General features: G+C 38.1%; 1 protein-coding gene across 1 annotated transcript in view; it reads right to left on the bottom strand.

The window, feature by feature from the left end:
• Positions 1-11,478: 11,478 nt before the first annotated feature.
• The window catches only part of SLC24A4 (solute carrier family 24 member 4), a 1,237,943-nt gene continuing 1,233,396 nt past the window's right edge, over positions 11,479-16,025 (bottom strand). Inside the window, exon 15 of the mRNA XM_044074649.1 lies at positions 11,479-15,700. Within this exon, the coding sequence (XP_043930584.1) occupies positions 15,548-15,700 (153 nt within the window). The 3' untranslated portion in view covers positions 11,479-15,547. The remainder of the gene's footprint in view (positions 15,701-16,025) is intronic.

Raw genomic sequence — 16,025 nt, 5'->3', positions numbered from 1 at the left:
ATTCCTGCTGGGGGAATTCGGGAAAATAGTATGATAAAACCTCTGTATATAATTATCTATTGTGATGGATGCCCAGGCTTTGTGGTGCAGAGACAAACACACCCCTGACTGCCTCCAAACTGCAACAGTCAGGCCACTTTTCAGGATCACTGGCAGGGTTAATCTAAGAAGGCATCCCATAAACCCTAGTTCTGTGGGCCACCTTTGCTGCAGGGACAGCATCTTCAAGTTAGCATTCCCCTCTCAGTCTCTGGGAGAACTATCTCCTTGTGAGTTTTGGAAAGTACCCTGGGATTTGAGGAACTGCATCTTTCTACCTCCTCACTGATTCTAGGAAAGGTCTTTGAGGGGTAAAAACATATTTCAGCATCAGATAAGATCTTTCCTTCTTGCTTAAATCTGGAGTGCATTTTTTTTTTTACTTTTGGGCCAAGTAAGGAAGATCCATCAAATGGAACATTGATAAGTGAAGACTTGAAGGGCTCCACAAATTCACAGATACAGATATGCATGTCTCCTAATAGTTATGCCTGAAACTGCCTGTGAGGTACCTTCGGCCACATGGGAAATCAACTCAGGCATGCAACAGCTATGGACTGAAGAATGGCAAGTTGCGAATAGACTGTATTATGGTCCTCTGCAGACATGGACCCAAAAAGAGATTCGGAGACCTCCTTAGTCAAATCTTTTTTGCAGTCTCCTGAAATGCACCAAGTAATTCAATGACCACATAGCAAAGGTTGCTAAAGCATAAATGCATTTACCAAATTTCTCCAAGGCCCTAGGTTCCCTATTAAGGGGATGGATAGAAGAGCTCTGCAAACTCTCTTTAGTGGCTGCTGCCACAACCATGGAATCAACTGGGACTCGCTTGCTCCAGTGTGTCCTGTCCTTTGGGAGGGGCTAGAAATTCATCTGGACACTTTAGAATGGGCTCCACAGTATCCAGTTTCTTCCATGCCTGGCAAGATACAAGGTCTATAAACTCATCAGCCAGGGGTTCACCCAATACATAAGCTGGGCCAGACCTGAAAGCCTCCAAGAACACCAACTACTCCTGGGAAGGTGCATCAGAAGACCAACCACCTTTTTGCTTTAGGAGTTCATGAACATCTTCAAAGGAAATGTATTCAAGGGGGGAACTGGGGGACACTTACCCTTCATCAAAATCAGTATCCTATATGAGAGATTCTGGAGGGAAATCAGAAGCGTGTCCTTTTACATGCTCTCTTTGAAGGGACCTCATCCGTGGAATGGTCCGGTGAGGTATCAGAAGTGCTAGTGGAGTCCTGGTTTACTGATGGGAGACAGGCTAACTTGTTCCAATGAAAAAGACGATCGAGGCTCAGAGCAAAGACCTGACACAAAGGTGGCAGAGTGATATGATCCAAGGGGGAGTAGGGATTTCCTTTCCCCAGGTAAAGAGACATCCCTCTCCGCAATCTCGAAGGCAGAGTGCCTAGGGAGGCCAAAATCAGAGGTAGTGGAGTTAACAATTCCTGAATCAATCTTTAAGGATGGAGTCAGACCCAAGCTGTCCAGATCTGAAGCTCTGAGGGGCATGGATGGCTCCAATAACTTTGGAGTCAAACCCTCTTCCTCTGTATCCAGTGCCAATGCGTCGGCTCAGAGTGTTCTCCAGCTCCAAAAGACCGTGTATTAACTGGAGTCAAAAAATGAACAGTCTTCAGATGTGATGACACCCCCCTGGGATCTCTGATCCAAAGGTTCTGGAAACAGCAGACCAGATAAGGGATGGAGAAACTAAAGGAGCACTAGTCATTGGCAGGCTTACAGATCCAGTGGGAGATGGAACTACCCCCCATCTGTATCGGAGTTTTGAGTAATTTCCTCCTCATCCTATCCACTTCAGCCTTGGATAAACTCCTGAAGACCTAAGAGAGAAACTAGTGGATGGTGGCCTTGAGTGCTTGCTAGGAGACTCCTACAAAAATGGAGAAGGGAGTTGAGAAGGTATCAGATCTAGTAAATGAAGAGGTGATTGGGTCCAAGGAGATCTTGGTTTTGGAGAAGTAGGATCCAAAGTCACCAGATCTGACTTATTTGACATCTTTGGAGGTAGCTCTAATGAAGGATCCAAAGACATTGTAGGATTTGGAGATCTCATTGTCGACTCTCTGTCCTAGGGACCAGAGTTTGGCTTCCCTTTGCCAGATTTTTTGAGGGGGTTTGAGTACCATTTGGGGTTTGAGTACCATTTGGAGTACAGGAAGGAGGAGAATGAAGAAGACCCTTCAAAACAAATTTGTTGCAACTCTCCTTGAGTGACCTGAAGTTGAATCTGCACCTAAATGGGCAGCACCCAAACCACGGACACATTCCCTGTGAGCTTCTGAATTGGGTATGGTATGCCCACAGGAGATGCAGTTTTAGAAGCCAGCTGTTTTTCTAGTCATGCTAGCGATTACCTAAAAAGAAAGACCCAAAATAAATACAAATGTGGAAGTAGAAATTATGTAAAACATTTTTATATGGAAAAGGAAAGAAAGACTAACATTGGTAGTTGAGAATACCCTTAAAGTGTAGGAAAAAGACAGAGAAAAAGTCAAATTACCAGCAATGGTACTGGAATAAATACAGAGGTCTTGGTAAAATTTGGAGTACAGGGGAGAAAAAAGAATCTAACAAAGAAAGAAATGTACTGGATGAAGGGAGGAAGGTGACAGAAATCCAATGAATAGCATATTGCAGGGAAAAAAATTGAAAAATTCACTGTTCTAATCCGGAAAAAAAAAACAAAAAAAACCCAGCATCAGCTTGAGAGAAAAAGGATCAGAGTTTGTAGTGATATGGCAACAAGAGCGATCTGAGATATGTTAAGCAGGGGGGTATCATGGGTAAAGGAAGGAACTGGAAGAAGTCAGAGGATCTGGAAGAAGTGACAGAGTCGGACCAGAAACCCATTAGTTGAGGAATGAATAAAAATGGCAACCTCAGATCTCCCCTTATCACCTGGAAAGCAGCAGTACCAGTGTACAAAACCACCACCTCATTAGGAAACGGTACTGGGGTAACAAAATCACTACCTTATTAGGGAACAGTAGCAGTGCACAAAACTCTCTCACAAGGAAACAGTACCAGGGTACATAACCACTGCCACATTAGGGAAAAGTACCAAGGAACAAAACCACTGCCTCATTAGGGAACAGTACCAGTGTACAAAACCATTACCTCATTACATAACCATACCAGAGTACAAAACCATTACCTCATTACGGAACAGCACCAGGGTACAAAACCATTATCCTATTAGGGAACAGTACCATGGTACAAAACCACTACCTCATTAAGGAACAGTTATGGGTTACAAAATCATTACCTCATTGGCGAATAGTACTGAGGTACATAACCACTACCTCATCAGGGAACAATGTGTACAAAACCACTACCTCATTAGGGACCATTACCGGGATACAAAACCAATTTCATTACAGAACATTGCCTAGGTACAAAATCATTACTTTAAGAACAGTACACACAGGTGTTCAAAACCACTACGTCATTATGACTGTTATAATTATCCTGGCCTAAATCAAGCTGATCATCGCTACTGTATGCATCCTCAACAGAATTTTATCTTCACAATATTTAGAACATTTCGCTGCAAACAAGGATCTGATGAAGCTCATCTAGCAGATGAGTGTAAGCACTTCAACTTTCAGGGCCAACTCACTACTACTACTTTCCAACGAAAGGTCCGTCACAGGATAACAAAAAATTAAAGCCTCATAAAAGTGGGATCTCTATTGTCATCGTCCCAAGTTTGAGTTTTGTTACTTCTTGTGTTTTTAATGACCGGAAGCCCTGTAAAATGGTCTCTGTCCAACTTCTATGGAAGATTAGAACATGACTGGCAACTTTTAGCCTGAGAGAGAGTGCAGTAATGAAATAAACAGACAAGCAGAAAAAGGAGCTGAATCCACCCACTCTACACATAAAATAACTTCAAATCACGGGAATTCAACTTTACATTTCCTCATCTCTCATAGGTCTCTTCACTTTTTTACTGTTTTCACAAGACACCCTTAGACACCATCTTTCATTCTCCTCCTGTCACCTGTAATATTCACGGTCTCTACATTTTTTCTGTTCCCCACTCAGTATTTTTTACTTATCTTTCCTGCTTTATTTTCTGTTTTCTTACCTTTCTCACTTCATCACCTTTTTAGGCTGTCAGCCTACCACACCCTGCATCTCAGCTATTTAATAGTTTACATGCTTCAATGAATACATTTGTTTTTTAATGTTATATTTTATGCTCCAAGTTTTCTTGTAACTTAGGATAATTATAGCTGCATCATTTCAGTGTTATAAAAATCACTAAATTACATCATATTGCATTGTTTAAAAGTCGCAATGTACATTACATATCGTACTGTTATAAACCAGAGTCATGAAAGATAACTCCCAACAAGTAAGTCATTCACTGCAAATTGTATATTTTGTACTGGAACTTCCACACCAGGCCACCAATGAAAAGTCTTTTTAAGCACAGACAAAAACAGTAAATAAATATCAATAAAGTGTACACATTAGTTTACTTAGTTTTATATTGTAGTGAAAGTGAAATGTGGTGTGTGTTGAACTTTACTTAGTATTTTTATAGCAAAGCAAAGTTTGGGTTTGGGGTCGTGTTTTATGGAGACCAGGCTGTTCTAGGCAAGTGTAAGTGCCTGTTCTTACATACATACAGTTATTTCAAGCACAAGCATTAATGCCCTTCTGTAGCTTGGCAACATACCAAAAACAGTTGTTGCCATAATAGGTGTCCAGGCTGTTCTTAAAATATCTAAACCAGTGCTTTTTGTAATGTAATTTGGTGGTCTATTCCATGCATCAGCTGCTGTCCGAGAACCAATTAGCACACTTCTCATTCCTACAGAATCTTCTACATTCGTTGTCTGACTATTTTCTACTACTTTTTGATAATCCCAAACCATCCCAGTAGTAGTCTCTAAATGCCCTACATATCTGAATAAAGTCTCCTCTTAAGTATCTGTATGAAACAGTACAAATTCAGATATTTTAGTTTTTCATCAGAACTTAAAATTTTCACATCCAAGGATGCCCTTGGTATATTTTTGGTATAGTCTTTACAGTTTACTCGTGCTTGTTTTCTTATTAGGTTTTCATATCGTTATTCCATACTCGAGTGGGTCTAATGCATTAACAATGACTTCATCCTTTGATTTCCTAGACTTTATATTTTTATACAACCTATAGTTCTATAACCATCATTAACCAAGTGATTGATATGATTACAAAAAAACTCAAAGCTGGATCTACCCATATGAATCTACAGTTTCAATTTCTGTGTGCTGTGTGAAATATTCATCTTTCGATTTGTGTGCCCCAAATCTCATACACTTGGTTTTTGATGTCTTTATCAGCATATTACTCGTGTGCCCAAATAGTTAATCTAGTCAAGTTCTTTTGCAGACATGACCTAACACATTTAATCAGTTCACCCAATTTCAAGTCATCTGCATACAGACTGTAGAACACCTCAGACGAAAAACATAGATCTGAAAGATGCAATCTAAACAAGGGGTCTATATTAGAACATCGAAGTTTCAAAACTTCGAATGTTCGAACATCGAACAGAGCAGCGAGTTCCAAAAAACACACACACAACACAAGCACACCAAACAGCAATCCACACACCTAAAATATCTTACACCTAACTATACACACACCACTAACCATCCACTTACCTTAACCCAAACCCTAAGGTCCGTCATTATCGCACACTCACCTCACCCACGCCTTAACTCGCCTACCCCCCTAACCCTCACGTCCATGCAATCGCACACATACCTAACCCGTGCCCTAACCCTAACTCACCTAACCCTCACGTCCACACAATCACACACATACCTAACCTGCACCCTAACCCTAACTAACCTAACCCGCACTCAATCGTACACACTTACCTGAACCCAACCCGTAACTTTCCACCACAGCACTGAAAATACCGAAGCAACAGAAACGGACAATCTAATTCTTTCCCTAGGAAAATATTCGGTTTTCTGTTGCTTCGATATTTTCAGCTTTTGCTGAATAGGGTTCGATATTAGAACATTCCAAGTTTTGAAACTTCGATGTTCTAATATAGACCTCTAAACAAGCAAGGGCCTAGAACAGAACCCTGTGAGACACAGTGTAACCAAGAATTTCACCTGCCCAATTGCTGATACTTGCCATGTCCTATTTGTAAGCCATGCAGTTATCCATCTTATCAAGAGGACATCAATACCTGTCCATTCTAATTTATTGATCAGTGCTTTGTGTATGATCATGTCAAATGCTGAAGTTAAATCTATACAAATTATATCACAGCACACTTTTCATTCATAGCTACTATATTGTTATAGAACATCATGTTACAGTTGGTAATATATCTATTTTAAACAAACATTTCAATACATGGTTTCAAGCTGAAACCTTTCAAATTCTGACAATAACTTAACCAGTATTACATTGCCTTTTTCCATAACATGAAATTAGACTTAAGGGTCTGTATAAGTATGTTCGTCCTACTCCCCTTTCCCTTAAAGACAGGTTTAATAAGTGCATGTCTCCAATTTTGACAAATCTCTCCATATTTACATGACCTAGTAAATAATAGATATAATGGTAATGCAAGTTCTTGCTGAACTGTTTTCAGGACACTATTACTAATTGTCTCTTCCCTATGCTTTGCTTGGATCCACAGTTTGCATAGTTCTTTTTCAATATGATGCAAGTTGATTTCAGTCACTAGGACAACTTATGACCCCCCCTTTGTGGGGCAAAACTGTTTTGCCTAAGAGTTTGTAACTATATCTACTATCTATTTTGTGCGTGAGAATAAAATGTAGGAACTACACACATTCATTTGTATATGTATTTCTTCCATATCTTGTGTATCTATAAAAAGGTTTCCTATAGTACTCAATATTTTCATATAAATTTTCTTCAAAACTTCTTGATCTTGTCTCGCACTATGCTTAGTCTGTCCAGCTTGTGTGTTCTCAATAATGTAATGTGCAAAGTTATTTTTTACACCGTGCAATAAATGTGAAACACTGTCTCGGCTTCATATTTTTATCATATTTAGTAGTTTTAATGTAAACTATGGTTTGGAGTTCAATTTACAGGGATTACTTTAGATGGGCTAGGTTGTCTTAGGAGTGTGGATCATCTGTGTGTGTGTATGCGTGTGTGTGCGCGTGTGCACGCTCAATGTGTAAATTGTACTTTTTGGTATGTAGCATAATCATATAAGGTTTAGGGAAACTTTAGTTGTTCTGTTCATATGCCAAGGATGTAGATGCACACTTGGCACATGATCATAAGATTATGTAGATAACAAATAAATCAGTGTATCAGATTAGTGTTTTGGGTTTACTCTTAGGATGGATAAATACATACATTTATTGCAGACATCTACATTTTTACTAAATACATATACGTGTGTACGTATGTGTATATCACACATACACTATATATATATATATATATATATATATATATATATATACACACACACACATATATATATATATATATATATACATACATATATGTACATACATATATACAAAGTCAGGGTTGGCATAATATTTAAGGTCTACCTCACAGATGCAAGGTACAGGGTTTGATTATGACCTCCGCTTATTGTCTAGCCTTGTAATAGTCTGCAGACTGATTGCCTAGCATTCATCTGTGAACCTCTACATACTGGTGAATAAATTAGCATAAGATATTTATCCAAGTCTGTAATAGAGAAAAGTTCTTGTGGTGAAACACCACAAGTTCCTTAAGTCCTACTAACAACAGTAAAAAACGAAATCTGTGTAAGGGATACATACAGATATTTGCATTACAACAGTATAGAATAAAGGAATTAAAAGCATCCGGCTATTCTATACTTAATGTTGAAAGTTCTGAAGGAATGAGGGCACCAAGTGAGTAAGCTGTGCACCATAATGTTATAGGAGACATCCTGCTACTGTGGGCCTAGAACTTCAGCAGCCCTTACACTGCTGTGCACAGCACAGCATTCTATGTTTGTCAATGATAGTGTAGGGAAAAAGGTATAGCCATACCCCAGGATCCTCCATCCATGACTCTGTAAAGAAGGTTCGACTGATGATGTATACAAAATATGCCATACTATGGTAATACAGTCATATGCAAATTAGCTGTAACATATTAACATTCTACGTGGAGTGCTACTTCAGTGTTGCAACTCATAAGTGTAGTACGGCATTTTCCATTATGCCGTGCAGATCCACATGGGCATAATAGATTTTTTTTTTTTCAAACATGCTTGTGGATAAGTTGTAGGGGAGGTATGTTAAACGTTTTTTCACTATTTTACTGAATTAGTTACTCAGATGTACTGGATGTAGTCTGTCAGGTGACCTATACTGCACACGTTACTCATCCAAATATCTGCCTTTTATATCCTGCAGATGTCATCGCTGAGAAAAGTGCTTACCTTCAGTAGCTCATTTCCATAATCATCTTTCTTTCATTAGCTGTTTATCATAGCCCTGAAAAGGTCTAAACTGAAGGTGTTAACAGCAATTACTCAATTGTTTGGATTTTCATTAAGCTTATCAGGTTCTAAGAATTATTTGGCCAAAATAAAAAAATAATAAACTGAGGAATGTATGTATGCTATATAGATGTGCACGGATTTAAATCTGCTCCGTTAGTTATAAGCCTTGACTGTACCAGTCTTGTTTCTGTGTATTTTGACTGCAAAAGCAGAGAAAAAACATTGTGTGAAAATTATGTATGAATGATACATAATAGATACAAATTGGTAGTGGCAAAAAACTTACAAAAAAACAGTACACATTATTTTGGAGGGGTCTCATCCCACAGCTATTGTTAGACTATTTATTCCTTCAAACTCCTGGTATTAGACTATCCAGGGAGTACAACCTAGATCTGGAGACCATGGCTATCACCCAGCAGGCTTAGGAGTTGTTTTTTGGATGTTCCCAATAGGCTGCTGCTCTTATCAGCTGACAAGCATGGGAGAAGATTGCCAGGACGCATTTCAATGGACATGCCATACAAACACAAAAGGACAAGATATATAAAAGTAAAAAAAAAAAAAATGGTGCCATTCATAAGTAAACCGTTCATTCTCCTGGTACCTCAGCTTTTTGCCTTCAAGGGATAATTTATGCAAACTAGCTCTTTAGTCAATTCAATTAATTACTTGCAATTAATTATGCATCAAAATCCCCATGAACATTTAAAGAAACCCAGCAGTGATCAAAGCATACAACATATACAAAATCCCACCAGCAACCCACACAAATTTCCCACAAGATCTAAAAATTCAGCAAAACTTCTTGGTTGAGACCCCTGTGGGAAGAGTACCACAATTAAATACAAGTTTAGTCTCCAGTTGATTTAATTTCCTAGTACCCACACACACACAGGTTGTGCTAAAACACCAAAAACAAAAATTCCCCATCATCAGAATGTACTGTATGAAGCCTATTTCAGAAAAGCATCATAGGGCTGGCTTTGCCAGTTCTGTTACTGAGGTAGCAGGAATCAGCAAAAACAACCTCAAATGCTTTTCTAAAACCAGCTTGTCTGTTTTATTTGCAAAGTTTTCATTCTTCCTTATTTTTCACTTTTTAGAGCAACTCCATAAAAAGCATTCTTTAGTAAAAAAAAAAAAAAAAAAAAAAAATGTTTATATATTTTATTTTTTTAGTCAAGTAAATCATAACCGTAATTCTGTAATTATCTATACAGAATTACTGTTGTATTTTAGTTTAAAACTAAAAAGTAAAAGAGTGGCTGAGGAATGTAGTTTTTAAGTAAAATAGTGTACTGCGGTGGTGGTGCTGCGGTAGCATTGTCACCTCACAGTAAGACGTTGTCCTCTTCGATTCTCAGCTAGAGCGTCTTCTGTGTGGAGACATGCGTGAATGGGCATACCTTCGTTGAAGGTTGTGCATCAGAGCTGGCAACTCGGCATGTAAAAATCTACTGCCAATCATTAGCGGACCGGAGTTCCGCTGTGGCGACCCCTAACCGGGAAAAGCCGAAAGGAGGGTGGCCTAATGGTTAAGGTGTTTGCCTTACAAACCCAAAGTGCAGGGTTTGAGTCTAACAAGGGATACTTGGCTAGGCTTAAAATGACTCACAAGGGCAGTTAGCTTAGTACTAATCTATGAACCTATAACATTATAAACATGAAACTAAAGTTTGATGTGATCTTGTATGGGCTGCATTTTTACTATGGGCTAGGCTTATAAATGCCCTTGGGCAGATAGCCTAGTATGAACCTATGAACCTATGACACAACAGTAATCCTGTATTTATGTAAATTTATTAGAATCCTCGATGAATCTTCATTCTCTTGCCTATTCATCACTGTGATCTGTCCAGGGTGCTGAAGTGCTGTGTATTGCGTAAATTTGGTTCCCAGTGGATGTAGGTGAGAGCTGATTGGTCCAGGAACATGACAGAGCCAGACAGAGCCGCCAGACAGAGCCACAAAGCCAATTTCAATAAAAAGCATTCAAAATTCTAATAAAAAATTACAAAATACATTTCCAGTTTATACAGTAGGCACAGGAACAGCACAGCTTTAATACTTTTAAATGAAAGTTAAGATGCTTATGAACTTGTATGCCCTGCATTGCCACAGGTTATATACAGGACAGTCATTTTTACGGATTACAAAATTACTCAAATCTGAAATATAATTGCATTACCTCACTAAATAAAAATTATATTTTCCTCTTCAGTTTCTCTTTTGTCCACAATGTAGTCATGGCAACAGTTGGTCTTAACCTGATGTTTGCAGTTTCCATATAAATATCTGCAGTTGCTAGTACAAAAAATATTAAGCTTAACCCAAATGTCCTGGCAATCTTCTCTGTCATTACATGTGGTTGTCAATGCACAATTGTGCCATACATTCAGACCATCACCTTGTATACAATCATATACACAGTACTAAGTGTGCATTCATAGATCCTATGTGATGAAAAAATATAATGCAATATAAAGAGATGGCACTACATGCCAGATGCTACATATAAATCCTTGGCTGTCTAATAAAGATCTAGCAGCTTTGTGTTCAATGTACAAAAATGTCTAAAAGCTCAATGGAGAAATGCAAACATTTAAAAAGGCATCATTTTACACTTAATTTTGTATAGCATTACTTTGCATCAATTCATGTGCCTCACACATCCATCCCTAGGACCTTCCCTATACTTCACAAAGCAGTGCACATGACTTTCTTAGTATGGAGTTGTACAAGCTGTTGGTGTAATTTTCCTTTGTTTTCACCAATACCTTACAACTGCTCTTCACTCTGAAGGAGTTATTTCCCGTGTGTTTTCCTCAGTATACGATGCTCACACTTTGATAATATTATTCATTCTGCCACAAGAATGCACATTTATTCCAGGGCTACAAACAACATAAGTTTAATACTGCATATTTTATTTGAAAATGAAAAGCATTTCTTCTTTTCTTTAGTACAAAATAAGTGTACTTTAGAGATACTTTAAATGTACACACATTGTGCCCATAGACATTTAAATATACATAATATTTTAGGACTCTGACACTGAATATATTTGCTTCAGTAACAATATGTAACATTATATAACTTAAATATTGCTATACTCATGTATAATTCTTCATATTTGGTTGGCCCCCTGTTTTGTACTTCACTGTACAATGCATATATGTAAATCAGTTTTTGTTCCAGTAGAAAAAGATTCAGGCAAACACTTCCAGTAGGAACTTGACATATTGCACTACATTTCTTCGGGTATAGTAGTCCATATTGAAGGGCGCAAAGTGCTTACAGTGAGCAACGACACCATTGCATTACAAGTTTCTTATGCTATATACACCATATCCTATCAGACAGTTTCAAGTAAAAGCCCCTTTAAAATGGCAGGAACAGAAACCACACAGTGTGCTGTTATGCACAGAGGCATGTGGTGGTGGTTTTACAAGTTATCACCACAGCTGATATGCAATGCCAAACAAAAAACTATATTAGAGTTTTTTTTAATGTGATTCATGTCCACAGCCCAACAGATCCATTCAGGAAAGGGCTTTATTTTTGCATGGATAACCAGAAAAAAAATTACTAAAAGTACTGCTCAGGCAAGGTGTGGGAGTAGATATCAGGAAAACCACACAAGCCACTGTAGTAACCATCAACAGCCACTGGGTGGGACAAGCATGCAGTCCACAAAATCCACAGCAGCAGATGACTTGCCACAATGGCAAGTGGTGACTTTTGTAACAGACACAGACCATGGCACCTAACATTATAATTCTAAAATGACAGCTGTATAATGAGGGCAAATCCTTAAGTAAGAAAAACACACTGCAATGTGTGCATAACAATTTATATTTACAGCTTTATGTAGAAACCAAGTCTGTGCTCTATCCTCGGCTTCAAAAAACAGTTATTCCATTTCCTTACTGGTCATCTAAGAATTAGCAGACAAATGAATTCTGAGGAGAAACTGATAAAAAGTTGCCAGATCAAAAAATACATTGCAGCACTATAGCCATTTGAAGCACAGCAAAATAGACTAGGCAGGTTGCCTCACATGTCAAGGAACCAACTGGTTCCTAGCTCCCCATATCAGATTCAACTTAAGTACTGTTAAAAAAGGGAATGTTATTCCCTTGAAGGAGGAGTTAATTCAAAGGCTATTCTTACTATTACAAAAAGTTAATTCATGATAGGCGTAGAAAAAGCTTTTGCTTATTACTTCATTATAAACAGGTATCAGAGACAGATCCAATGTAGTGGTTCCAGGTACATACCTGCCCATTTTTTAAGAGGGGGTCTGCTGCTTGGGTCTCCCAAAATGCATGAAAATCATTCATCAGGCCAGCTGCATATTTTTTAAATAACATTTTTTAGATTCAACAAGTATAACAATTTTCTAACAAAAAGTTTCCAAAGTAACTGGTTTGAGAAGAAGAAAACCCATATGCCACCACTCCAAGGGGAACATTCACCTATTTGAAACTTTGTCCGGGATCTACAGTCAATCAAAATGTTGAAATTATACTTTATAGGGAAATGCATTAAACAAACTGCCATGCTCTTAAGAATTAGATTTTACTTGTTGGGATAAATTAATCGGCATGTTTTCCTATATGAAGCGTTTCCTTTCAGGATATAAAGTGAATGAGTAAATGCTGCTTGAAAAAAAAATATTTCCCCAACAAATTACTCCACTGGTTGAGGGAAACATACTGTAGCATATGGCTGCTTGAGATGGCTAGTGAAATATTCATCATGGCGGTACGTGACAATATCTGCTCTTTTTCAAGATGCCATTGATTGGTATTAAAGCAGGCGAGTAGTTTATGTACTGTTTGGTCAAAATCAACTTCACATTACCAGTATTTGATAAAATCTATGTTTTCTGATGGAGGGAGAGGCAGCTCCACAGGTCTCAGTCAATCCTAAGGTTGTTTTATCTTGTTATGAGGGAAGGAGATGATTAATCAACCCCATACAACCCAAAACTGGCCAACAAGTGGCAAATCCATGCGTTTCTACTGAAAGCATTCTTGTGAGGGTAAACATCCCCATTTATAAAAAACTTGCTACCTGCAGCATGTCAGCTTATTGTGCCCTGAGATGCAACTGCTAGCAAGAATTCCCAATTGTTGATGTTATGAATCAGAATCCACTAACAACTTCAACCTAATACTGCCAAATGAAGGACTCGTGTTACAATAGACACAAACCCAAGTCAGACTGATACTAACCACTGACAGATGAAGGGTACCTACCTTTGTTAGCCTTACCACATGTATACTTTTTTATTTAGATATTTATGCATTTTATTGTATGTACCTGATTGCATGTACCTTAATAAATCTGATGTTCAGGTGTAGGAATATAGTAGCAGTGATGGTCTGCTACAGATTCAACGTAGCAGCAAACAGTAACTGAAGAGTGACATGCGAATGTTGTTGCAGGAAGACATGAAACAAAGCTCAGTGTTCTCTGTGAAACGTCATTAATGCCCTGTTTTACAGCAGTTGCCATACTCGTGCAAGACTGCATACTGACTGCAATATTTTATGCACAAAATTAGCACAATAAAACCTATTGTCTAGAAGCACATGCACTCAGTCTCCTGAAAGTGAGCATTAAAGATGGAATATAAGATCACATGACATTCCTCAGTCTTTATACAGTAAAAGATTTAAGTGGGGCAGTGCAGATACACTTTTCTGGACATTCACAAGAAAAATGGCAACAAACAAAAATACATTCAGTCCTGTCATTTTTGTTGACATGCAGACATGTTTATACTGATTTCAAAGATTATATTCTTACATAATATTGAGTATTACATGCCTTATTCTAGGCAATCTCATTCTTTTATAAAATTCTCCCATTTAGAAAAGAAAACTTTACAGAATACCCCCCCACCCCGCAAAAAAAATGCTAGTTTCACTTCCTACTCCATGGACAAAGTTAATTTTAGTCAGAACAGTTTCAAGTTCAATGCTGTAATAACCACGATTGCAAAATAATACACCATATGGTGCTGTGGTACAACAGCCTTCAGAAACATGGACAGATTTTTCTACATAGTGGCTGCAAAAGGCCAATTAATTTCTCAAGTGTTCTATCAAAAAAGTAAAATACTAACTGCTTTAAATGTGCTCTATACATTTTTCGTGTCTGCAAACTGTAAATGCATCTGCAGTCCTTACACAGATAGACTGACAAATTCAAGTATGAATCCAGCTGAAAAAGAAACTTGCTTTCGAGGAACTCCTCTTCTTTCATCAAAAAGGTGAAAAACTCCAGTCTTTACAAGCAAAGGTGAAATGGTATTAAATTTATTTTATCAAGTTATGCTTCGTCTCACTTTTCATGTGAATACAGAAAAAAAGTTATCCAAATGTTCTGTGCTTTTAACAATGCAGTGGGCCCTGAGGCAATGCAGACATCATCTTTCTTTTAAGTGAAAATGTCAGTGTTCTCTTTGCTCCATAGTACATAGTTCTGCACTTTGTTCATCCTCATTTTATCAAGAAATTTAAATGGTTTAACAACACAGCATCACCTGCAGTAAATAACAGAGAACAAACTGCACTCCTGAGAACCGTCACCACAAGCAGAAGTCAGTGTTGCTCTTCTCTCTAAGATGCTGAATATCCTACCCATTTTGTGACTCACTACAGAGGAGTGAAAAAAATTAATCACATCAGAAGTGAAAATATTCATGTGCAGTAGTAACCCTGTGAGACAACTATTCACCTGAACTTGTTTTGTAAACTCCATGTGGAGAATGCAAGATTCTGGATGGTCCTATTATGAGGATTAAATATGATCTCGGAGGATTACAAAGGACAGCTCCTGCCAATCTGATTACAGCACCGCTTTGCTGTTCAGATCTGCCATGATAGAAGATGCAGATATGCTTCATTTGTTCACGGATCACAGCATGAAATTCATTCTCGTACCCAGGACTGTGCCTTGTATTTAAAAGTCATAGTGGCACATTGGCAAATTCACAAATGTGAAAACGTTGAACTCTATCATTATTGAGAAACACAGGAAAATCCCATAAAGGATCAAGACATAGCATCCCAGTTTTTTGTCAAGCTTCCATTTGTTGACGTGGACGCCAGATACCTGCAACACAAAAATACATAAGCAGCCTGAATAGAAAGATGTATTTAATTTTATTTTTTATACAGGAAATCTATCAGAATGGCTCAGTTAGGGAACAATACAGAGCTGGATAAACAATGGAATCACTGCATAAACATTTGAGCTAGGAAAACTCAAAAGCATGAATAAAAAAAAAGAGCCTTTGGCTGAATTATGAGAGAGACTGAATAGCCCTCCACCAGCTTCCATCATCCAAATCCACAACCCAGGTGGAATGCAAATAACATGTTATGGGACAATGAGACATAAGGTCCTAAGATTGTTTTGCTTGAAAAGGAATGAATAA

The sequence above is a fragment of the Protopterus annectens genome, chromosome 6.part0 (genome assembly GCF_019279795.1).
Source record: "Protopterus annectens isolate FY-2018-M chromosome 6.part0, PAN1.0, whole genome shotgun sequence".
NCBI lineage: Eukaryota > Metazoa > Chordata > Ceratodontiformes > Protopteridae > Protopterus > Protopterus annectens.
The sequence above is the reverse complement of the archived record's forward strand: the minus strand, read 5'-3'. Positions and strand labels throughout refer to the sequence as shown.